The following is a 24,407-nucleotide window of genomic DNA, read 5'->3' as shown; positions in this document are numbered from 1 at the left end:
TAAACACAGTCTGTCCTCCATGGCAGCGTTTTCACTGTAAGTGGGTCAGTTTCCTCTCTGGCAGACAGAAAGTGTCCTTGGACCAGCAAAAGAAACACTCACTGGACCGGTTCCACCCCAAACCTTCTGTCCAGTCCAACATTATATAATGTCAGAGAGCCCAGAATAACTTGGATGTCATCTGTACTCTGTCACTTACAAAAGAATGTGTTTGTCTCTCTGAAGGCATTTAGCTGAAACGAGTATGTAGTAATCAGCTGTATCTATAAAAACTATGAAGGTAGTATGTATTACATTAAGTAAGCAATCACAACAAAGGCTAAAACATTTAAAGGCTAAATGCTAACTTGTTTGGTCATTTGCAAAGCTTACCTTAACTTTTGCTTTAACCCCTTGGAGTGAAGCCTGATAGATGCAATAATAATCAAAGATTTTTATTTGTGTTTAATTATTTTTTTGCAAAGGTTTTATCTATTTATAGGTTAATGTCAATTAAACACTCATGTGGCTGTTTTAAAAAGTCAACAAATTACAGCCGTATAGCAACAAATTTAACTCCTGCAGTACATGTAGGGAAAGAAATTGAGCAGAAATGAGGAACATATAGAGATAGAGGTCTGAAAATCTCAGGAATATGTGGAGCAAATGTGAATGATTTGGGCTTAAGGGGTCAATTGCAGCCACTGGAAATCACAAAAATTATTTAAAACAGTATAAACCCAAAAGGTTCAGATAACATGGTTCTGCAATTGCTGATGATTAGTTAGAGACACTCAAATACAAGAAAAGATGCAAAATGTCCATTGAAATCATAAGAGAATTGGTTCTCATGACAAATTAGAAAATTCAAAAGTGTGTATAAATTTGCTTGTCACCATTTAGTCTCAATATTTTAAAGTTGGGAACACTGAAAATAATTTTTTTTCTTATTATTTCTGATTCTAACGGGTCACTCTGAATTTTCCATGCAGACTGAACGTGAAAATAGTCTCCTACACCCATCTCCTGCATTAGCTTCTGATAGAAAATAGACGGTGAAACTCTAGGATTAGAAAAGGCTGACAGATTCACGCCAAGCGGTCGCTTAGACTCACGTATCTTGGCTCGCGACGGGGAAGGCTGTTGTTGGTTTAGCGTCCAGCAAACAGCATTGAGGATCCCAGCTAGCAGAAGCTAACTGTTAGCATTAGCAAGTCACCACACATCAGAAGCTCCTCCTGGCCTGAGTTATTGAGTTATTTGTGGACATAAAACATCAACGTGGCAAGTTGATTGTAGACTCCCATTGCTCTTATCCAATCAGAGGTGAGATGTCCAAATACCAGGAAGCAAAAGTCCAAATCCTGTTGTCTGCTGCCACTCTCTGCTGCAACAGACTTGCTGATCCAGACACTTTTTGGCACCCCCACTCCCACCCTCGAGTATGACTTGCAAGGCAATCATTCCTACCAGAGACTACTGCAAATGTATTGATTTAATGAGTGTTCAGCACCTTCAATATATTTTTAATTGATTGTATCTTGTTAGGGATTTTTTCTATTTTTCTCCGGTCCGTACACATTTCATCAGTCACCAACTCTGTTAAAAGGGACTTTACGGAGTTTAGAATTTTTATGCTCGCGATTGCCCCCTCAGGCCAAAAGCGTAACGGCAGCTTCAAAAGTAGGCTCGTGCACGAGGCGCGCATGCTGTATGCACACTCCTTAACGAAAATAACAGCTGAGACAGTCTTGTGTGTGTGTGTGTGTGGGGGGGGGGGGGGGGGGCAGAGGACAGGAGAACACGCAGCTAATTAATCAAATAATTTGGTTCTGTACCTTTCTCTTCAGCACAGCCGACAAAGGTTTAAGATGGGTCAGTCCGTCAGCTTCACAGAGCTTCCCTTCACTTGCTTGAAAAATTGTTCCAAAATGAAAGTTGAACCCACATCCTTTTTATCTGTGAATTCAATGCCGTTTGGCAAGTCTCAAATAAAAATTTGGGCATCTTACTGTAAAAAATATACCATTAATGTAAAAAATAAATTCTAAATAAATTATTGTTCATATCCAGAATCAAACCAGGATCTTCTGCATGGGGGTCCGACACCTTTCTAGGTGTGCTAAAGTGCTGGTGATGTCTTCTGCATCTGTAACTTTTATATTCTTGATGACAGCTGAAACAACGTTCAAAGAACAGTTCGGAGCGAAAATGGCTATTTTGTTGCTAATTTGCAGGAAATATCTAGAAGAAAGTTGCTAAGGGTCCTCAGAAATGTAGCTAGGTTCATCACTAGGCGTTAGGAACAGCGACAAAGTCGCTCAGTTGGCACTGCCTCACTCTCTGCTGCTAAAGCTACGGATAGCAAATGCTGCGGGCTATGCCTGAGCGTGAACGCGCATGAAGCAGCCTGCTCGACCCGAGCAACTCTCTTTTTCTGTGATTTTACAGAAAAACAGGCAATCGCAGTAAAAATGCCAGGGCTCATTCTACAGGACCAGGGCATTGCAGGAGAATGTATGAAGAAGAAATGTATTATTTCTATACATGTTTTGGCTGTCAAACTTCCATAATGCCACTTTAAAGTTGTCTATATGTATTGAAAACCTTAAAGAATCTTTCTACATCCTTGCTATTAGGACACAAAGACAGAAAAGATATAAGATTGAAAACACTCCCTATGTCCTCCTTGTTGAAGTAAGATTCGTCCCATCTTCCAGGTGATGTAGAAATAGGCCTGATGGAGAGGAACGGAGGTCTGGAGGTGGAGGTTGTCCAGGCCAGACAGCTCACCATGAAACCAGGTTCAAAGGGACCTCCAGGTGAGTTCATGTCAGTCCTATGTTATGCACTGATCAAAGGAATCAAACACTTTTCCCTCTTACCTTGGGGCTTAAAGAGACCAACCATTCAATTCATTTTTTTTTGAATGAAAGCAACTTGAGTTTTAGGACAAGGACATTTCTTTGCCACAAAAATAAATGAAAAGCCAGGAAACTGCAGCAGCCTGCTGGGTGAGCTAGGGAACAATACACCAAGGAGTTGGTTTGCAGAACAGAAGGAGGTGATGCAGCATGACTCACGCAGGCCTTCTACCCAGGAGATTCATGTTCCTGTCTGATGCTCATTTACTCTCATCTTCATTCTTTACTCTTTTGCAGTTCCTAATTCAGGGACCTTTTTATAACCGTAACTGCATGCATGAAAACACTTCTTCCACAAGAGCATAAATCAGGTGGACAGAAGATGAACTCCATAAATCTTCCTGTTTCTACATGGGAAATTCTAAATCCAACGTGTCATTGTGTGTATGGTTGTTGTTTCTCAATATTGCTTGACTTCAGGATACAAAAGAAAGCAGATGTTTAGTGTGATTTTGTTTGGCTGTATTTGTTTATTTTTACAGCTGTTGCGTAAAACTGAGGTGTGAAGATTGAGAAAAAAACACTTTCATGCTATCAGATTGTGTCTGAAGTGAATGAAAATCAAAGACCAATGACTGTGTGCAGCTGTGCAGTGATGCAAGTAGAAAAGCTCAGCTTTTTGCATTAAATAAATTAAAGAAATTACATCGTTTTATTTGTACCTTTATAATGATTCACCTTGTAAACCTTGCATCTGACAACTTTTGACACATTTCCAATTTTTATATCTCTAAAATAATTTCAGGTTATTTGGCTTGTTAGTTTTTTCATCTAAATTTGTGTCATCTAGTAACACTCGACGGTTTCCTGTTTATCTGCCCTACTGGTTGAAAGTGGAATTACAACTGCAGTAAACAACCGTGCTGCATCCTGCTGTAGCTAGTGCTAACAATGAGTTAACACTAAAAAGAGCCGACTAACACTAAAATAAACTACGAAGTATAAAGATCCAAACGGTCAAACGAAAATAGTATTACTTACAAGTCTAGAAGCAACAAAGCCAGGTCAACATCAGTATCAGACTAGCATAGACCACGCCAATTTTCACTCCGGTTTTAGCTCTTTGCTTCACCTCCAATAACATTACTCTCTTACTTTTACTTCCAGGCTCTGCCATGATGCCAACAGAATGCAAACTTCTACTTTTTATCTTGTTGTGCTTTTTACTGACGATCGGCAAACTGAAAATGCTAACAGCTAGCATTACTGCTAACAGCCACAAAGCATGTAAAGTGCTCCCCCATAGAACACTAACCCGCTCCACAAAACTTTCATGTGTGGTTTTTGGTCAGCAGAGGGCTGCAGAGTGGCAGATATGAAACCGGTCAAGTTTCTGAGCGAGGGGTGGGCAATCTCACTCCACAAGGGCTGGTGTCCCTGCAGGTTTTTTGATGTGTCCTCGAACCAAAACAGCTGATTTAAATTGCTAAATTAGCTCCTCAACATGTCCTGAAGTTCTCCAAAGGCCTGGTAACGAACTAATCATGTGATTCATGTGTGTTGACCCAAGGTGAGATCTAAAACCTGCAGGGACACCGGCCCTCGTGGACAGAGATTGCCCAACCCGTTCTAAGCCAACAACCACTGAGATCAACGTGAAAGCTCTAGCTTAAAATTGATTAATTTATCCAGTGTTCCTTTACATAATAAAATAGTTATAGTTGGGTTTTTGGCTCCTGAAAGCAGATATTCATCTTTTTTTTCTGCTGTTGTTTCAGCGGCATACATAAAAGTTTACCTTCTAGAAAATGGAATCTGCGTGGCCAAGAAGAAGACCAAGTCTGTGAGGAAGTCTCTGGATCCTCTCTACAACCAGGTTCTTGTGTTCTCTGAAAGCCCACAGGGGAAAGTAGTGCAGGTAAGACACAACATGAGCCATGTTCAGCAATAAAATAAGGGGGGAAAAAAACCTCCTTGAAAATGAGGACGGATTTCAGAACTGTCGGGATGTTTTCACCAAAATCTGCACGACTTCTTGTCTGGGAGCATTAAATATTTTGGTAATGGTCATTACTGCAGCAGAAATAAAACAGACCGTTGCCGCTGCTAGTGAAAATGCAGAACAATCCCACAAATTCAGCGTCTCACAAACCTCAACAAACCGTCTGAGCCAATGAACAGATGCCCTTTTAAAAAGGTTCTGTTGTTGGAGGACTAACCTTGGAGGAAGCTGGAAACAAAGCTTTAGGCAGTTTATTTATTTTACAATAAGAAATATGAAAAAAGTCGGATGTTCTGGTGGATTATTCCTTAGATTATACACCACTTTATCGTATGATTCCTTTATTTTTCTGCCATAACCCCGCTGCAAAGATCCATCTGGTTTCCGTGATGGTTTACCTCATTAGGACGTGAACCTGTGTGTCTGTCCATTCCATGGAAATAGTGACGCGTTTGGTGGAGAGGCCTGCAGCTCTGCCTCCAGCTGCTCTCCTGCTACTGTCACAGTGTAATTAGCCACTAAACGCCTCCCTCTTAATTATCTGCTGTCTGTGGCGATGTCCTCCGGGTTTCATCAAACTCGTTCACACTGGATAATGAAAATCGCTGAAATCAGCAGCACTTGCTCATTTTTTCATCCCTCAATTTAGCAAATCCCAAATCTGCTTCAGTCCACATGTGAAAATTCCTTAATTACCTCCATAACTAAATATATTTCTTTTGTTTATATGCAAACATCCTGAATTGTTTACTTTTCAATAAATAGTCACTGTTCCATTTTGTTCATCGAAATATAAAGTTTTGATGCTCCAAGATTTTCATACGTAGCCGAGACAGATTCCTTAGTCATCTCGTCTTCTCCTGAAATCCTGGATTCACTTCTTCTCTGGCTCAACAATACACACACACACACACACACACACACACACACACACACACACACACACACACACACACACACACACACACACACACACACACACACACACTCAGTCTATTTTTCCATCTTTCCTTCTATTGTTCTTTCATTTATTTCTCCTTCCAAAGATGCTTTTCCCAATGAGGTAAGGACCTCATTGGGAAAAGCGATGGAATGGGCCGAACCCGAGTTTCTCTAGGACACTTGTAATTCCAATCAGCATGGAAACGTGAGACCACATGAGAAGATGTTTGCTGACAGATATTGATTATTTTCTCCTCTGTCTGACAAGATGTGGGACTTTCTCAGCTGAGTTCGGATCTTATCAGGATGTCAGGGAACAAAGGACACACTCACACACACACACACACACACACACACACACACACACACACACACACACACACACACAAAACCTGCCTAAGGTGTTTTGCTTTAGAATATTTTCTACAACCCTCGATGCTAACCATCATCATCTTCTTCAGCACGGAGAAAACAAGAGCATGCACTCACCTATGTGGGTCTTTTTTTTTACCTCAGCTGAAGGAAAAGCTGCACATATTTGTAAAATTTGTAGATGGTTCAGCTCTAAAATGGGCAAGTATGGAAAGTAATAAAAATCCGTCCATCCATCCATTCTCTTCTGCTTATCTGGAGTCGAGAGGGAACTCTGGGCCTCTCGACAAAGGCTGTTGTCCCCACGACCCAACTCCAGGAATAAACTTTTTTTTAAAGGACTTAAAGAAAAACTGAGTTTCTTCACATAAATTCTTGCAGAATTAAGACAGGAACGATACAGCTTCCTTATCAGCTGCCAGCAGACTTTAGCTGAGTTCTCAAATAACCTTTGACTTTTGCTTTGCCTGGCTTGTAATGGAACGGTTGTTCTATTTTGACTGAGAATCTAAAATATGCTATATACATGCAATTTTTTTCATTGATATAAACGTAAATGTATAGTCTGGCCACCACCTACAGACAGAGCTCAGCTGTAGGGCAGGTGTCTACTGTTTTCTTTAAAGTCATCTCAACATGCAATTGAACCAATCAGAGCATTGAACAATAATATATTCATAGTGACGGATTTCGTCGGAGAAGAACAAGAAGAACAAGAAGAAGAACCTCTGTCTGCTCATGTTTCAAAGGAAAAGCACAAATCTAAATAGCTCAAAATTGATGCCAAAGCCATTGGAGACAAGTGCTGTTTGTGAGCCACCACCATCTTTGTTGTTCTGCTCCGTTGTAACTGTAAACAGGAAAATAAAACTCTGCTGTAATGTTAAGTCTGCCCTTGTCTTTCCACAAACATACTGTAGATCGCTGTGATTGGCCCAGCTGACAAACCTGCAGAGCTGAATCCTTAGCTGATTCTCTGGTTTTCTAAATTAATGCAAAATAGAATTTAGCAGAAACATTTGATTTTCCTCTAATAGTTTAATCCTCTTTTTTCTAGGTGATTGTTTGGGGAAACTACGGACGAATGGACCGCAAATGTTTCATGGGCGTAGCTCGAATCTTGTTGGAGGAGCTGGACCTCAGCACAATGGTGATTGGCTGGTACAAGCTGTTCCCTACTTCCTCTATGGTGGACCCGACAATGGCGCCACTTATCCGCCACTCATCCCAGATGTCTCTGGAGAGTACCATCGGGCCGTGTTGTGAGAGGTCCTAAAACTGGTCAAAAACTGAGAATGTTTTGATGCGGTTGCTCTGAGGTCAAGTTCTTCTAAACACCATCACTCTGCAGATTGGAGCTGATTGGCGTTAAGTAGTTGTCTGAAGAGGACTTTTACTGATTTGCTGATACTAATGACTGCATTCGAATGAAATATAGCCTATTATAGTTTTTTTTCTAATTGGATAAGATTCTTTCCTCAGACTCATGAGGCCCATTTCTTTTGTTGTTGTAACCAACCACCCCCTCAAAGGGAAATGTTGCTATCTTCAGATCTCTGATGGAAGAAAAGCAAAAACCCACTTAATGAGGATACTTCAAAGGCAGGCTTGGTTGCCAACATCGATCAGATCCTATTGGGACCAGAGCGGGCTCAGCTTTGCTTCAGCTTCACATCATCATGGACTACGCTCAGTTCTCATTCCCAGGACTGGCCGTTGTTCTTTCTGTTTCCTCGTTAGCATCTGGACGGTTCCTGAGTGGGATCGGTCCACTCGACTGGAGAACAACCAGGCTGCCATTTTGCTGGAGCTCTACTGTGGACGCATGAGCAACATGACTAAAGAGGACTTTATAATAACAAAATGAAGATATTTGTTCTGTACTAGGACATGTGAGGGTTAATTAGTTTTATTTGTACACGTTCAGCTGATTGGCTGACGGGAACAGCAATCAGTGAAATCCGAGGATCCAGGTTGCTGCTCGTTTCCATCAATCCCAGTTTGTCAGAAATGCATTTTATCAAACCCATGAGCAGTGCCAGATATAAATTAGCAATCTTAGTCCACAAAGACCACGCGCCATTTAGATCCATTCTCCATTGTTTAGTTCTGAGGTGGTGTTGTGTTGGGTTTGAAAAAAGCATTCATCCTGGCAGGTTTTAAAACCACATCTGGCTTTAATTCAGCTGGCTGTTGCTTAAACTGAAAGAAACACAGGTTAACGACACATTTCCCAATAATGCAGCGGGGGTTATTACAACCAAGAAAGATTTTAGTAAAAGAAAATTGTCCAAATCTCTTATTTGTGTGACAAAGAATCTAAATTCTACTGGTCTTCTAGAATCTTTCTTTTTGCTTAAAATTCAGGAAATGGCAGAAAAATACAACTATTGACCATATAAATTAGATTTCCTGCATGCAAATTTTAGACTGAATTAGCATTTAAGACAGGTTGCATGAGATTAGCACGTTTAAAGCTTGATGAACTGGATCCAACAGCATGAAACAGCCAGGTGTAAAGTGCTTGAGGGGTTTTGGCTTCATCACTTATTTTCTGTGTTTCTCTTTTCACATTTACAAACTCTCTGTTGCTAAAATGCTGGTAAAACCCGAGAATCTGAGGACAGACACTTTGCTGGCAGGACTGAGAGCTTGTTGTGAATCCTGATTTAACCACAGCTGAGAATGTTGTTTAAATTTTGCTCCGGAAGTCAAATTCTAATGTCCACCGTACCCTTTTTTCCAAGCTTCGGCTAACAGTTGTCTAATAACAATTTGTGCTGTGCCAATTTCCACCAGCAAGTGTCTTCTCCTTCCTCTTCCTCAATTACCTTGTGGCATGTGCTATTGTGAGGGAGGAGCAGTGCAGAAACGGCCACTCACAACATCTAACAGCAGTATTCAGGCTGGGCAGAAAAAAGCATCCCCTTTATTTGAAATTAAAGCCCTCGGCTGCTGAAAGCAAAGCCACCTGCTGATTAGCTGTGCTTTGACTCAAATCGGACGGAGGGAAACAAAAAGGAATAAGAGAGACGGAAAAAGAGCATGAAATGTACTTTGGATCACGTGAGCAATGGATCTGACTAGAATGATGTCGACTTCAAAAAAGGACACAAAAATAGGATGAATTTAAAGGGAACACAATGTGCACATTTTTTGATGAGCAAACGTCTTTTATTGGGGCACTTTAGACTTCTCTTTGTCTTTTTGTATGTAAATATTACCATTGTTTGTCTTTTGGAGTGAACCAAAGTTAATCTGTAACTTAAGTGATTATTGGTAAAACTCAACAGCAGGAAGCTGATCTCCTTGCTAGTTATCGGTAGGCTGTAGCATTAGCTGGTAGCATATGCCTGAATGATTAACTTCTAATTAGCTCACAACTGGGTAGAAATAAGCATGTGCTGTGAGCTACACAGAAGGATGAAATGACTAAAATGTAGGACCATCTGATTCAGATAAAAAAAACATATCTCTGTAGCAAATTCATTCCATCCATTTTCTCTAAAAGGTGTCTTTAAACGTGCATTAGGTAAGCATGAAGTAAGAATAACACCCTGTGTTGAAAATTGGTTACTGCAGCCCATTTTCAAAACACAAGGGACTTTCCCACTACCGTCCCGTGAGTTTCATGGCTGTTGCCAGCTACGGCTCAGCACCAGAAGATTCTACTTGATGAGCAAAGATGGGAAAAAACAGTGAATTAATAAGTAAATAAGTACATTTCTTTGTAATATCAAGGTTTTGGTAATTGAAAAAGTAGCTTGAGACATTTATACAGCTGACTAATTGTTTCGAAATCACCATTAGCATTATTAGCTCAACATTAGCTAGCCTTCTTCACCTGATATTAAAGCTTCCTAGGGTTGTGGTATACCTGCTGCTACACAGCACTGCACTGCATGTACTACTCGAGTGTTCCACCAGGGGAGTGCTCTAGAGAACTCAGACCGAATAGAGAGCTGGGTTTGTGGGAACAACCAAAACAAACATGGCGTCAAGAGCCCGGTAACTGATTAATTGTGAGATCACGACAGAAAAAACGGACAGAGATGGAGTCACCATTGGAATGTGTCTCACTCACTTTCAACTCCACCTACTAGTTACTTGTATATTGCAGTGTTCTGATGCATTGCGTTAATTTTGGGGGACGCACACAAGAGTGCTTAAAATCAACGCAAGTAATGCGTGCCAGCCATTTTAAACATGTGTTTGTGTCGTTAAACAGCAAGTAATTCATGACCTTTAGGGGTCCAATAAATAACTTGTGGGTCGCTCCGGTTTACTGGCCTGGGATCTTTAAAAAATGCTGCTGGGTTATGCCCGCCAGTGTTAAATTACTAATGCCGCCACTGCAGCATTAGCTGGCGCAGACTCTGCAACCCTGTTGTGTCACATATTGTAAACAATGGTTACATATTTTAAGCCCAGACTCCATGAGGATCGGCACAATCTTCACTGGTTCTGGTTGGCCAAATACTATTGGGAGCAAATCCTTGGTCCAGTCTCCCTCTTATACTGCACCAGGCCTGGCCAGCAGACGGGCGTGCATTAGAGTTCTTCAGTGATTGTTTAGGGATTGGATGTTACCCACTAGCGATTAGCCTTAATGAGCAAGGCCCACATCTAATAGAACAATGACTATAACTAAAAAGCCCCAGCCGACAGAGAAGGAAATCTGTATCAATGTAACCTTCCTTCCAACATGATTAAGACGTTAGACTGTTTTGTGATTATTTCACCATAAAATTCTGTACATTTAAAGAAATTTTCTTTCAGAATACAAACAAGAAAAACTGAAGAATCTCAATAATTTCATTTTTTAAATTAATGAGGTGAATTTTTAAAACCAAATATTAAAATCAGATGAAGTCATATATTAAATCTCATTTTTAAATAATATTAATGCAAAAGTGGCCTCATCTCAAGCCTAATTTATACTTCTCCGTCTGCGTCGGGACACGCAACGCCGTTATCCGTCTTTTTGAGGGCTCTCCGGCAGGCTTGCAAGGACGGAGGGAGTCAAGCTTTCTTTTCTAAACATCCGTCCGTCAAGACGGAGAGCGCAAGCTTGTGATTGGTCTGGACACCGCTGTCGTACATTGCGCCCTCAACAACATAAAGAGAACCGAGGATATCTAGCGGCAGACACGGAGAATCTTGAAGAATAACTCGCGGAAAAACTCTAAAACTATGAACGTTTTATTTCCCCGTGACTGGAGGAGTAAAGAGATACGCAGCAAGTGTTGAATTCGTGGATGGGAATGACGGAAAATGTGGGTTTAGAGGTGACGAGTGCATGAAGAGGAGAATGAGAGACAAATTTGTCCGTCTCTTAAATACAAAAAATTCACAATATAAACATGCTAACTTGGACAGGATACATGACAGGGTTCCACAGAACAGCACTACGCCCTCTGATGTCCTGGAGGGGAATTGCTTTGCAACACTCCCCAGGAGACGGAGAAGTCTGAGGGCAAAACGTCTCCATCTCTCCGTGCGTGTCTCACCCTCATTGAGCTGACGGAGAAGTATAAATTAGGCTTTAGCCAGTAGCAGTGTTGCAGGGATATTAATGTTGTTTCCAAACAAATGAACAAACCTTTTTATTTCCAGTGAAGCAATAAATCAATAAGGTAGTTGTCACATTTGATTTCTGATAACAGCACATTTTGTCAGTTTATGAGAGTTATTATATTTATATCCATGTAAAAAAATCTTCTCATCTTTGAAAAAAAAATGAAAAAGAACAAAAAAAACATATAAATAAATAAATAAATAAGACCTAAAATGTCCTTGAATGATGTTTTGCCTGGTACCTTCATATTGTTGTTAAAAATCATAAAAGCTTTCTCTGACTGGACAGTGCTAATTGACTCGATTAGGCTCCGCCCAATGTTATGTACAAACTAAATGTGTTCATAAAGTACAGCCAACAGGGAACCAATTAACTTCAAGTTAAAACAAGTAAAAAGAAAACAACAATCACTACATAAAATAAGAATAAAATGGTTAAAATATATAAATATGTCAGAACAGCCCTATAATAAAAGAAAAGATTATAAATCAAAATGTATTTTAGCTCTTTTAAAATATTGTTTTAGTCCCTCATCTAGTGAAAAATGTCACCTGTTAAATTCACAGTGATTGTCTGCTCAAAAAGGCTCAAAAATCCTTATTTTTCTTGCCATGAAGTTACAAAATGTTGCATAGATGTTAATCTAACATAATAATAGGATGATCAACAAGTGGTAGATAAAAAGACAATTTTTGAGATGATGTTAGAAAAGCTGTATAAATCAGTTATCTCCATATGCAATCCTACATCGTATAATAACTTGTGTGCTTATGCCTGGTTTTCTCCATGTCTACACTTTTCTAACACGCTACAAGAAGATTTTTCATTCCAGCTAAACCAAGTAATTTGATCTTTCTGTACTAAACTGAAAATATGAAGTAATGATGCACGATAGTTCCTTAGATTTTGTTAAGATGCAGCATAAAGAGAGTTAGTCATGTGAGGCTGACTTAAAGGTCCCTGTCTGTTGAAGACGACAGCTTCTAACACTCATTAAGATCTAGATCAGGGGTATTCAATTCCGGGCCTGGAGGGCTGGTATCCAGCATGTTTAAATTTCAACTCTCTTTCAACACACCTGATTTCAGAGCTTGATGAGCTGCTGCATAGGGGATTCAACCACTGCATCAAGTGTGTTGGAGCAGAGAAACCACTAAAACGTGCTGGATACCGGCCCACCAGGTCCAGAATCGAGTACCCCTCTTCTAAATGTTTAACAGCTTCTCTGACAGTTCCTCTTATGGCAGCATGTCTGTGCACATTGAACTTTTGAATGTTGGTTACAGGTGCAGACTTTAGTTGTGTTTCCACTAAAGGAATTCTGGGAAGTCTTCCAGGAGACGTAATGGCTCCATCCTCTCAGCCGCCGTGTCTGTATCCAAAATTGTCTCTTTAAAGCTGCTATAGCAAATCTGCAAACAAGCTAGGTTTTGAATGCCAACATGGTCACCCCTCACCTCCGATATCTTCACTGGCTCTGCGTTCACTGGAAACCCTCATTGCCATATGAAACATGAGACAGCTAAACACCAGTCGCAGTTTTCTAGGTCCATAGCCTTTATTGTCCATGACTTCGAATGGTGTTTTTCGTTTTGGGACTCCGGCAGTTTGCCCTAAAGTTGAAGTGGTAGCAGCCAGCTGTTTCTCCTTCTCTGATTTTACTGAGCTGCGAACCTCTCGCAACTGTGTAATAAATGGAGGACCCTGGGAAGGGCAGTGGTTTGACGAGACTGATAACCAGATGGTCCAGTAGTTACATTTGGTCCAAGCTGTGTTATTGGCAGAGGTCTTTGGACAAATGCAAGTGAACCACTTTAAAAAATGTATTTTTTTCCACAGTATATTTATAACTGTTCTATGTTAGAAGGTAAGAAGCTTGAAACATTTTTTAAGCTAGCTTATTTCCTAAATTTGCTACAGCAAATTGCTAACACGTCATCTTATTGCAACTGCTTTGGCAGCGAATGACGTCACTGATCAGAAAAAGTGGCGTTCAATGACTTGAAAAAATGTGGGTTTTTTAAGATGCTCTATGAGACAACAAAGCAGCGAGAATTACAACATTGTGAGGGGGATTTTTGCAGCATTTTTGGATACTGGAAGTTTAGAAACAGCAATTTAAAAGAATCATCAATGCATTTTCCTTTCATTCTAATCTGCTTCAACAGCAGCTCTTCCAGTTTTACAAATGCCGATTGTTAGACAACTTCTGCTGATTTTATTTCCTACTGAGTTACAACCAATTAGCATGAGTTAACTACAAGTCCCGCTCAGCAACTGACACTGAAACAGACCTTTCCGAGTGCATACCTCTGTTCAGGTAACCTCCCATTAGTCATCTTCACACTCTGGTGAAATTACACCTTCACATTTGACCCATCCCCATTTGGAGCGATAAGCTGCAGCAGTGGCTGCGCTGAAGAACTATATGGTGTTTTAACCCCAAATCCAGCCCCTTAAAGCTGAGTGTCAAGCAGGGAGGTATTGGGTCATTTTAAAGTCTTTGGTATGACCCAACCGAACTTGAACCCCAACCCCCCTGTTCCAGGATGGACACTCATGCCACTAGGCCACTGCGAAGATACTCCATTGGTTCTTGAAATGATCCGGTGAAATGGAGACACGAGCATGCTGTGAAGGATCTGTAAAATTGCCTGGACGTTCCAAAAGTAGAAACAGGCCTATTAGCAAAAACGCCAACAGGTTCAAGAAATCCTTCTTCGGTAATACTTAGAAAAATGCATCACCAGAGCTAGAAGGAATAAGAATCAGTTTGTTGGACATTGTTGTGTATTTTTGTTTCATCAGTCCACCACTTTCTGTTTATTTGTGCTGGTTTGTACCTGTATAGTTAACTGAATGAGCTACTTAATTATAAATGTTTTAGTCGACATACTCGGCACCAAAAATTGTACGTTTTTATGTTCCCTTTGATTATGTCTGTCACTTGAATGTTCAAATGTGTATTTCTATCAATTGTAATGTAAGTAGAGGCCTTAAAACAAATTTACATTTTGTCAGGGCTAAGGACAAGAAATTGTCACATTATCTTCTGAAAACAACGCAAAAAATTTTAGAATATGACCGTCTCAACCCATTTCCTGTGGCGGTTTTATTTCTGTGTTCCCGATAAATTTCTTCTAACCTGATATTTCAGGTTTACATTTTTGTTTACCAACCTTCTGGTTTGGATTTCTGGTTTGGACTTGGAATATTTCAATAATTTATAAGTAACTTCTCTTCCAAAAGAACATCTTTTTATGCAAAATTCAACACAGTGGATTCTCAATTCTCTTTCAATCTCTAATGTTTCAGGTTTATTGCCACCTAGTGGCTTAAACATACAATTGCAGTCAATTAACCTGCTTACTTTCCAGCTGTGCTACACTGCCTCACGTATCTGTGTGCTGAGCTGTTACACACGCATAAACTCAAATTATATCACACCTTTATTTCTGTGCAGCTACAACATATTCAGCTCCTCTGGACACACTTTCCACAAGGTTTAGGAGTTTGTTTTTGTGATTGTTCAACCTTTTTTGAGAATCACATTGGTAAGGTGAGGCACTGATGTTGGAAAGGACGGTCTCCACTCTAAAACCATCTATGATGTTGCAGGCCAGGCAAAACTCACTCTTCCATGTCTTGATTGTAACCCATGCATCTACTGCTTTGATGAAGTGTCCCACTATAGAACCCGCTATAGAAATGATATTTTCTTTTCTTCTTTCTTCTTTTTTCACTACTTTTGGGATTGGTATATCTCAGAGACGGCAATTGTTTTCCAACAAAGCAAAAGTGCAATCCTGCAGTAACAGTTGCAGCACCAATAAAATACAAAAAGAACATTTTCACTTTACATTAAAACAGGTATTTTGAAGAGTTGCATTTGTACAAAAATATCATCTTAAAGCTGAAATCTGAAGTTTTTTTTCCTCAGAGTGGACCATATACACCATAATCCTTGGCCGGCTGATCTAGAAACGATTATGCGTGCAACATCCGGTGAGATACCTGAAGCTGCTGTCCTGCATGGTGACCTTTCTTTCCTTGTCGCAGTCTATTTAAACATTTCAAGAGGATTAAAAACCTATTTGCCCCTGAAGAATGTTCTGGCTTTTAAGTAAATAAGATTGTGTCCCACCTCCTTCAACCACACACGACAAACCTTATTACTATGTAAGTACTGATATGCCTCGGAGCTCACAACAGAGTTAGGAAAGTAGCTAAAATGCTACTGTATGTTAGCTTCGGCCAGATTTTCTTATCATCCCCCACCCCTTTATTCCAGTAGGCAGGGAGACTGTCTCGTTTGAGCTGTGACAGCTGATGTTCCCATTTAGTTTATGTCTCAAAAAGCCCCTAAAATGTGGATTAGCACGAACGGATTGTATCACCCATCTATAGTTGCAATGTAAACAAACACTGGACTGGAAGTAGGTCACATATTTCACACACAAAGAATCTTGGGGGCTATAAGGTGGATAGAGGCAGAAAAAAATCTATTGCACCATAAGCCCCTCTCCCTACTTCCGTTATCACTGTCCCTTAACATTCATGGACTCGCCGATCTTGACTCACGACAGGGAAGGCTGTTGTTTTAGTGACCAGAAGCGTTTCGGCTAGCGGAAGCTAACCTTTAGCATTATCTAATACACCACACGGCAGAAGTTCCCCAGGCTTGTGTTATTTGTGGAGATAAAACATCAATGTTGCAAACAGAGTCAGTGGTAGAGTCAGGTTGCTGTTAGCCAATCCGAGGCAAGAAATCCAAACATCAGGAAGTACTCCTACTCCTGCCGTGCTAAGCTCTCCTCTGATGTGGCAAACTTGTCCCTGCTGATGCAACAGATTTTTGGGGTGTTTTGTTGCCCTAAGTATGGCTTGCAAGGCATTAATTCTTACCAGACACCACTGCAAGTGTATTTTTTAAACAAGTATACCAAACCTTTAAAGAATTACTTGTCCGTCTGCATCAGTATGTCCACAGATGCATGCGAACGTGCCATGATGGACATGTGTACGTAAGCCGGTCTCTAATGCTATTGGCTGAGCGGTCATCGCTTCAAATCGCATGGGGCTCTAAGGGACATTACATCACAGAAAAGGGTCAAACTATTCCTTTTATGGATTTAAAAAAAACTGTTAATTACTGAAAGGAGAAAACTCTGGAGTCCAGCTTTAAGGTCACCAACCCAGCAAACATAAATATAAAAATGAGGAAACTCCACGGAGAAATAGTTTCACGTGAAGTCTGCTCATGCAGGAATATCAAGCAGCCAGTTTGCACCTCAAAGCTTCTTCAGTAACAGGAAATTAAAGAACAGGTTGCAAATTAAAGTGACAGTTTGTCCTTTTCTTGACTCATCACATCACATTTTATTCTGGAGAAAAGGTGGATGAGTGGGAGGATCAAAGAGTCATTTGTTTGCTGGTGTTAAACAGGGACTGGTGGATCCCAGAGGCAGAACATTTCCTCTCCTCTGCTGTAAGACAACTGTTATCAAAACTACACCCCCCCCCCCCCCACCCCCCTGCATCTCTCATAAAAGCCATCTGGTAGATCGTCACACCCGAAGCGTGTCTTTCAGCATCGTTACTAATAAATGTGTCTCTTGTCTTTCAGCTTGAGTTTCTCATCCAGATGTATTTAAGTGTTCTAGCCCCGTTGCATCTTCTTTCATTGCTCTAATGATAAAAAGCCATAAATTTTATTACATTCACAGCCTTAAAATCTCATTTCAAACTTGTTTGAGCACCCAAAAGTGATTGGGAGATGATGGTTTAGTTTGGGAAGCTGTGCGATGGTTACAGGTCTTCTCACATCTTCATGTACATGAGAGACGAGTGACTTTTGGAAGCAAGTGGAATGCAAATCTGTTTTCTTCCAAAAAGAGCGTAACTCTCCAAAATTGAGCCGCACCTTAAATTGGTTAAACACCTGTCAGCAGATGTGTCTGCTCTTCAGGTGTTTCACTAGAAGAACGCCACATTTTGCATTTGAGCAAAGTCTGGTTTTCTGATTTCCTTTGTTCTCATTTGTTAATTAGAATCAATAAAAGCTCATTGAAGCTCAATGTTAGCAAAGCATTAAGCAGCAGCATTATGTCTACATTGCTTTTATTTATAGCTCATGCTTCTCAACCTTGAAGACATGAATATTATTAGATAAGGGAGAACAACTATGTAAGTATAGTTTTATTCACTGCATTTAGAAAACAACATGATTTGCAGATTCTTTGGGAACCTGTTTCCGTTGTTTTAAAAGATGCACAATTTGGTGTATTGCTATTCTGTTTCTGCTGTCAATAAACTAGTTTAACTTCACTGTTACAAGCTGTCGTTGCTGAATTCATGATGGTGACGCGATTCAGTGGAGAGAATGGCTCGTATGTATGTTTGCTGTTAGAGTTGTTACATCCAGAAAGGGTCAGTTTTGACCCTTATATTGACCACATAGTGACCAGTCATCTACAGAAATAATTCCACTGTCTAGGTGGATTTTCTATTCTATCTTCTAACACCCAGACGATTCTGCAGCGCTTGTTGACTGTCCATGAAGACAAGATTGTCAAACTAGGTCTCCAAACAAAGACTGTCCTCTTATCTCAGACTGCTGGATTCCACACTCTGAATAAAAAGTGAACTCTTACAACTCATAAGTTAAATAATCATTTATAATCATATGGTTGAATGAACCAGATGTTTTATGAATAATCAGTGCCTAATTCAGTGAAGTTGAAATGAATATTGTCCTTACAATGATCCATTTATGTCTTATGATCAGAACTGTTTGATTTAACAAGTTAATCATTATCTACACTCATACACAATGGTCATTAGAGGCAAATTAAGGTTAAGGCCATCTCACATAAAATTTAAAGATTCTTTATCCACAGAATTAGAACAGCGTGTATCTGGAAGGTGTGGGTTTCTGAGGGATGATTGGTGAAGCCTACAACATGTCAAATTCTGATTCGTAGAAATGATAACAAGTGGATTATTAAAACTAGATTGACTTCCCGAGTTATTCAGTTTCGAGCGGAACTCCGAAATGGCCAGTTCGGAACCAGCCTCCTTGAGACACCCCTCTCTTAGACACACAGTCAAACCTGTTGGCACACTGCCAGCCGACGCATCCACATGGCTCCTTAAGAGCCCATTCGTGTCAGACACAGCAAACCTTCCTGCCTGTTGTGACCTGGAGACATCTCGATACCGGGCTGGTCGTACTGCGATTATTCTATGAACTTTGGTGCCTTGAGGTCCACGCAACTTCCTGACATTCCGGATCTGACCGGGGGGTCTCCGATCAGGGGTTGTAGACTCAACAGATTGCGTCTGATGTTGTTTTATTAATAATCAACTCTCTAGTTTATAGCAGAACAAAATTCTTTTACACCTGGAATTCACAATTTCTTTCAGATACAAAGGTTCTGATACACATCACACCACCTACAACTCACATTCCATCACCACATATACACTCCATCACACATCATTATTCATAGCTTGTCATGTATTATCATTAGTTTAGAAAATAATAAAAATCCTTTTAATTATATACTCGACTCTGCCTGAAATAATACAAAGTGTGTTTATGGTCTCTGAACAAGCAAAGAATCCTAAACTCTTCTGGTTAAACATTCAAAGATCAATCAGGTTGATACTTCATTTTTATATGGAATCATCACATCTTACTGGTCATAAGTAAATATGTAGTCATTACACTATAAAGTGTGTGTGTGTGTGTGTGTGGGTGGGGGGGGGTGGGGGGGTGGGGGGGGGGGGTGGGGGGGGGGGGGGGTCAGAGGCCCCAGGTACTGAAGTCCGTATATTAACTTATGACCAGGTCAGTCCAGAGTCATCTCCCAGTTGGAACTAGTTTGCGTCTCAGGGATAACTCTTAAGGAGTTGAAAAATCAGCTTGTTCTGCAGGAACTATTTTGTTGTATCAGCTTCGCAGGTGCAAAAAGGTTTTGACGATGTGTCAAAAGCTTTGGTGGGTTAAAGAGGTTTTTGCTTCAGATGGCCGGCCTTAAGCTCCTCTAGAACTAAAGAATCACTTTAAGGTTCTCATGTTATGATTGTGTAGCCAACCAAAGGTTGGCCAGTTTGGACGTTACCAAGAATCTCAGAAACACACGCCTTCTTTGATCCGGAGGCTCTGATCTGGGTAAAAGGTTAATTATGTGTCATGGACTTAAGTTTATCTTACGTTGTACTTGTGAGAGTGCAAATGTTATGACCTTGTCAAGTAAACATGCTGAAACAATCATTGAGCACAGATTAATGAAACATTTCATTATTTATAATTATTATAAGTAGCAATAAACAAACGTTTATTCAGTGATTGTCTGGCTTAAGTTTTAGAAGTTCATATTTAATTTAAAAATATTCTTTCTTCTTTCTTCTTTGAAGCAAGGAGTTTAGATAAAAGGGTGCTCTGTGAGGGACCTTGGAAAGAACAGGATGTCAATATTGTGATTCCAGGATGTCAACAAGCAGTTCAGGATCTTGTGGCTTGTTGGCAGCTAGAATACAAAATCCGATTCACAGGATTGAATTAGGTCTGCAGATGACCGATGACCTGTAGGCCATCGGTAGGTGAAAACTGACCATTTGTGGACATCACACCAGTAAAGATGTTCTCTATAATGAATAAAATGTATTGTTTAGAATTTTACACAGAGGGCTGCACAGTGGAGCAGTGATTGGTGTTGTTGCCTTGCAGGAAGCAGGTTTTGGGTTCAAATCTTGGCCTGGGGTCTTTCTGCATGGAGTTTGAATGGTCACCCTTTTCTTGCGTGGATTCTCTCCGGGTACTCCAGCTTCCTTCTACAGTCCAAAAATGTGACTGTCTGGTAGATTGGTCTGTCTAAATTGACCCTAGGTGTGTGTGTGTGTGTGTGTGTGTGTGTGTGTGTGTGTGTGTGTGTGTGTGTGTGTGTGTGTGTGTGTGTGTGTGTGTGTGTGTGTGTGTGTGTGTGTGTGTGGTTGTTTGTCCTGTGTGTCTCAGTTTTGCCCTGCAATAGACTGGCAATCTGTCCAATGTTTACCCTTCCTAATACTGGGTTCAGAACTGTCCACCGCTTTATTAATACTGGTCTGATGAGTCCAGATGGACCCTGTTCCAGAGTGATGGTGCATCAGGGTAAGAAGAGAGGAAGATGAAGTGATGCACCCATCATGCCTAGTGCCTACTGTACAAGCCTGTGGGGGCAGTGCTATGATCTGGGCTTACTGCAGGTGGTCAGTTCTAGGTTCAGCAACAGGATGTGCTCTAAGAACGAGGTCAGCTGACTACCTGAATATCCTGAATGACCAGGTTATTCCATCTTCCCTGATGGCACGGGCATGTTCCAAGATGACAAAGCCAGGATTCATCGGGCTAAGATAATGAAAGAGTAGTTCAGGGAGCATGACACATCATTTTCACACATGGGTTAGCCACCACAGAGTCCAGACCTTAACCCCATTTAGGATCTTTGGGATGTGCTGGAGAAGGCTGTGTGCAGCGGTCAGACTCTACCATCATCAGTGCAAGATCTTGGTGAGACATTAATGCAACACTGGATGGAGAGAAATCTGGTGACGTTGCAGTAGCTTATCAAAACAACACCACAGCAAAGTGTGTTGTAGTCAAAGATAAAGGCACCCAACGTAATATTAGTGTGTGTCCTTTTTTTGTGGTGATTTTGTTTGTTTGTTTTTTTTTTTGGGGGGGGGGCAGTGTATGACTTTATGAATGAATGAATGAATGAATGAATGCATGAATAATTACAATTTAATTTGTAATTTATTTTTTATTTCCAAATATATTGATTTTCAGTTTTATTCTCTCGTGTATTTAACTATTTATTTCCTCTTATAATTCATTTAGGCCATTTATTTTCAGTCTTATTTCCACATTTGTTTATTTACAAATCTACAGTACAGGCCAAAAGTTAGGACACACCATCTCTTTCAATGTGTTGTCTTTATTTTTGTGACCATTTAAATTGGTAGACTCTCACTGAAGGCATCAAAACTATGAATGAGCCCATGTGGAGGTGTATTTAAACCAAAAAGGTGAAATAACTGAAAACGTGTTTTATATTATTCAAAATAGCCACCATTTTCTCTGATTACTGCTTTGCATGCACTCTTGGTGTTCTCTTGATGAGCTTCAAGAGGTAGTCACCTGAAATGGTTTTCCACTGGTCTTGAATGAGTTCCCAGAGGTGTTTAGCACTTGTTGACCCTTTGTAAATCGTTGTTTTCCTCCGCTTATCTGGGTCCAGGTCGCGGGGGCAGCATCCCAACTAGGGAGCTCCAGACCGTCCTCTCCCCGGCCACTTCCACCAGCTCCTCTGGCAGGACCCCAAGGCGTTCACGGACCAGATTGGAGATGTAACCTCTCCAACGTGTCCTGGGTCGACCCGGGGGCCTCCTGCTGGCAGGACATGCCCGAAACACCTCCCCGGGGAGGCGTCCAGGAGGCATCCTGACCAGATGCCCAAACCACCTCAACTGACTCCTTTTGATCTGGGGGAGCAGCGGTTCTACTCCGAGTCCCTCCCGAATGTCTGAGCTCCTCACCCTATCTCTAAGGCTGAGCCCGGTCACCCTACGGAGGAAAATCATTTTGGCCGCTTGTATCCGCGATCTCGATCTTTCGGTCATTACCCAAAGCTCATGACCATAGGTGAGGATTGGGACGTAGATCGACCGGTAAATCGAGAGCCTGGCTTTCTGGCTCAGCTCCCTCTTCACCACGACAGATCGGCTCAGCGTCTGTATCACTGCAGATGCTGAACCAATCCACCTGTCAATATCCCGATCCCTCCTACCCTCACTCGTGAACAAGACCCCAAGATACTTAAACTCCCCCACTTGAGGTAGGACCTCTCTCCCGACCCAGAGTTGGCAAGCCACCCTTTTCCGGTCGAGAACCATTGTCTCAGATTTGGAGGTGCTGATCCTTATCCCAGCCGCTTCACATTCGGCCGCGAACCTACCCAGCAAGAGCTGAAGGTCAGAGCTGGATGAAGCTAGGAGGACCACATTATCCGCAAAAAGCAGAGACGAAATTCTCCTGCCACCAAACTCGACACACTCCACACCACGGCTGCGCCTAGAAATTCTGTCCATAAAGGTAATGAACTGGCTTAATGAACTGAGCTGAATTGGAATGTTTATGATGTGAAGTGCCTTGAGATGACTCTTGTCGTGATTTGGCTCTATATAAACAAAAATAGAATTGAATTGAATTGAACAGAACCGGTGACAAAGGGCAGCCCTGGCGGAGTCCAACCCTCACTGGGAACAGGTCCGACTTACTTCCGTCTATGCGGACCAAACTCACGCCCCTCTGGTAAAGGGATTGAATGGCCCTTAACAGAAAGCCACCCACCCCATACTCCTGGAGCGTCCCCCACAGGGTGCCCCTGGGGACACGGTCATAAGCCTTCTCCAAATCCACAAAACACATGTGGATTTGTTGGGCAAACTCCCATGCCCCCTCCATCACCCTTGCAAGGGTATAGAGCTGGTCCACGTTCCACGGCCAGGACGAAAACCACATTGCTCCTCCTCAATCTGAGATTCAACTATCGATCGGACCCTCCTCTCCAGTACCTTGGAGTAGACCTTTCCAGGGAGGCTGAGGAGTGTGATCCCCCTACAGTTGGAACACATCCTCAGGTCACCCTTCTTAAAGATGGGGACCACCACCCCGGTCTGCCACTCCACAGGAACTGCCCCCGATGACCACGCAATGTTGCAGAGACATGTCAACCACGACAGCCCTACAACATCCATAGCCTTGAAATACCCAGGACGAATCTCTTCTGCTCCCGGGGCTCCGCCGCTGTGTAGTTGTTTGACTACCTCAGCAACTTCTGCCCCCGAGATTGGACAGTCCATCCCCAGGTCTCCCGGCTCTGGTTCCTCCTCGGAATGCGTGTAGGTGGGATTGAGGAGCTCCTCAAAGTATTCCTTCCACCATTCGACTATAGCCCCAGTTGACGTCAGCAGCTCCCCATCCCCACTGTAAACAGTGTGAGCGAGTTGCTGCCTTCCTCTCCTGACGTGCCGGACAGTTTGCAAGAACCTCTTTGGAGCCAATCGATCGATCTTTCTCCATGGCCTCACCAAACTCCACCCACGCCCAAGATTTTACCTCAGCAACTGCCACTGCTGCACCCCGCTTAGCTATCCGGTACCTGTCTGCTGCCTCCGGAGACCCACAGACCAGCCACGCCCTGTAGGCCTCTTTCTTCAGCCTGACGGCTCCCCGAACCTCTGGTGTCCACTAGCGGGTACGGGGGTTGCCACCACGACTGGCACCGGCCACCTTGCGACCACAGGTAGCAACAGCCGCCTCAACAATCACAGAGTGGAACAAGGCCCACTCTGAGTCAATGTGCCCCACTGCTCTCGGGACGCGGTCAAAGCTCTGCCGGAGGTGGGAGTTGAAGACCGTCTTGACAGGTTCTTCTGCCAGGCGTTCCCAGCAGACCCTCACTATGCGTTTGGGTCTGCCAGGTCTACGCGGCATCTTCCCCTGCCATCTGATCCAACTCACCACCAGGTGGTGATCAGTTGACAGCTCATCAGAGTCCTCATCAGAGTTGGAACCACAGGCTCCTTCTTTTGTCTTTTGTTCAGAAAGTGCTCGCATAGAACT

At 41.9% G+C, this 24,407-nt stretch overlaps 1 protein-coding gene across 1 annotated transcript in view; it reads left to right on the top strand.

The window, feature by feature from the left end:
* The window catches only part of rims4 (regulating synaptic membrane exocytosis 4), a 65,010-nt gene extending 46,937 nt beyond the window's left edge, over positions 1–18,073 (top strand). The window contains exons 4-6 of the mRNA XM_054732695.2: positions 2,700–2,801; positions 4,622–4,761; positions 7,217–18,073. Coding sequence (XP_054588670.1) covers positions 2,700–2,801; positions 4,622–4,761; positions 7,217–7,435 — 461 coding nt within the window. The 3' untranslated portion in view covers positions 7,436–18,073. The remainder of the gene's footprint in view (positions 1–2,699; positions 2,802–4,621; positions 4,762–7,216) is intronic.
* Positions 18,074–24,407: the final 6,334 nt, after the last annotated feature.

This window comes from Nothobranchius furzeri, chromosome 3 (assembly GCF_043380555.1).
Source record: "Nothobranchius furzeri strain GRZ-AD chromosome 3, NfurGRZ-RIMD1, whole genome shotgun sequence".
In the NCBI taxonomy this organism is placed as follows: Eukaryota; Metazoa; Chordata; class Actinopteri; order Cyprinodontiformes; family Nothobranchiidae; genus Nothobranchius; species Nothobranchius furzeri.
This window is presented reverse-complemented; position numbering and strand designations above follow the sequence as displayed.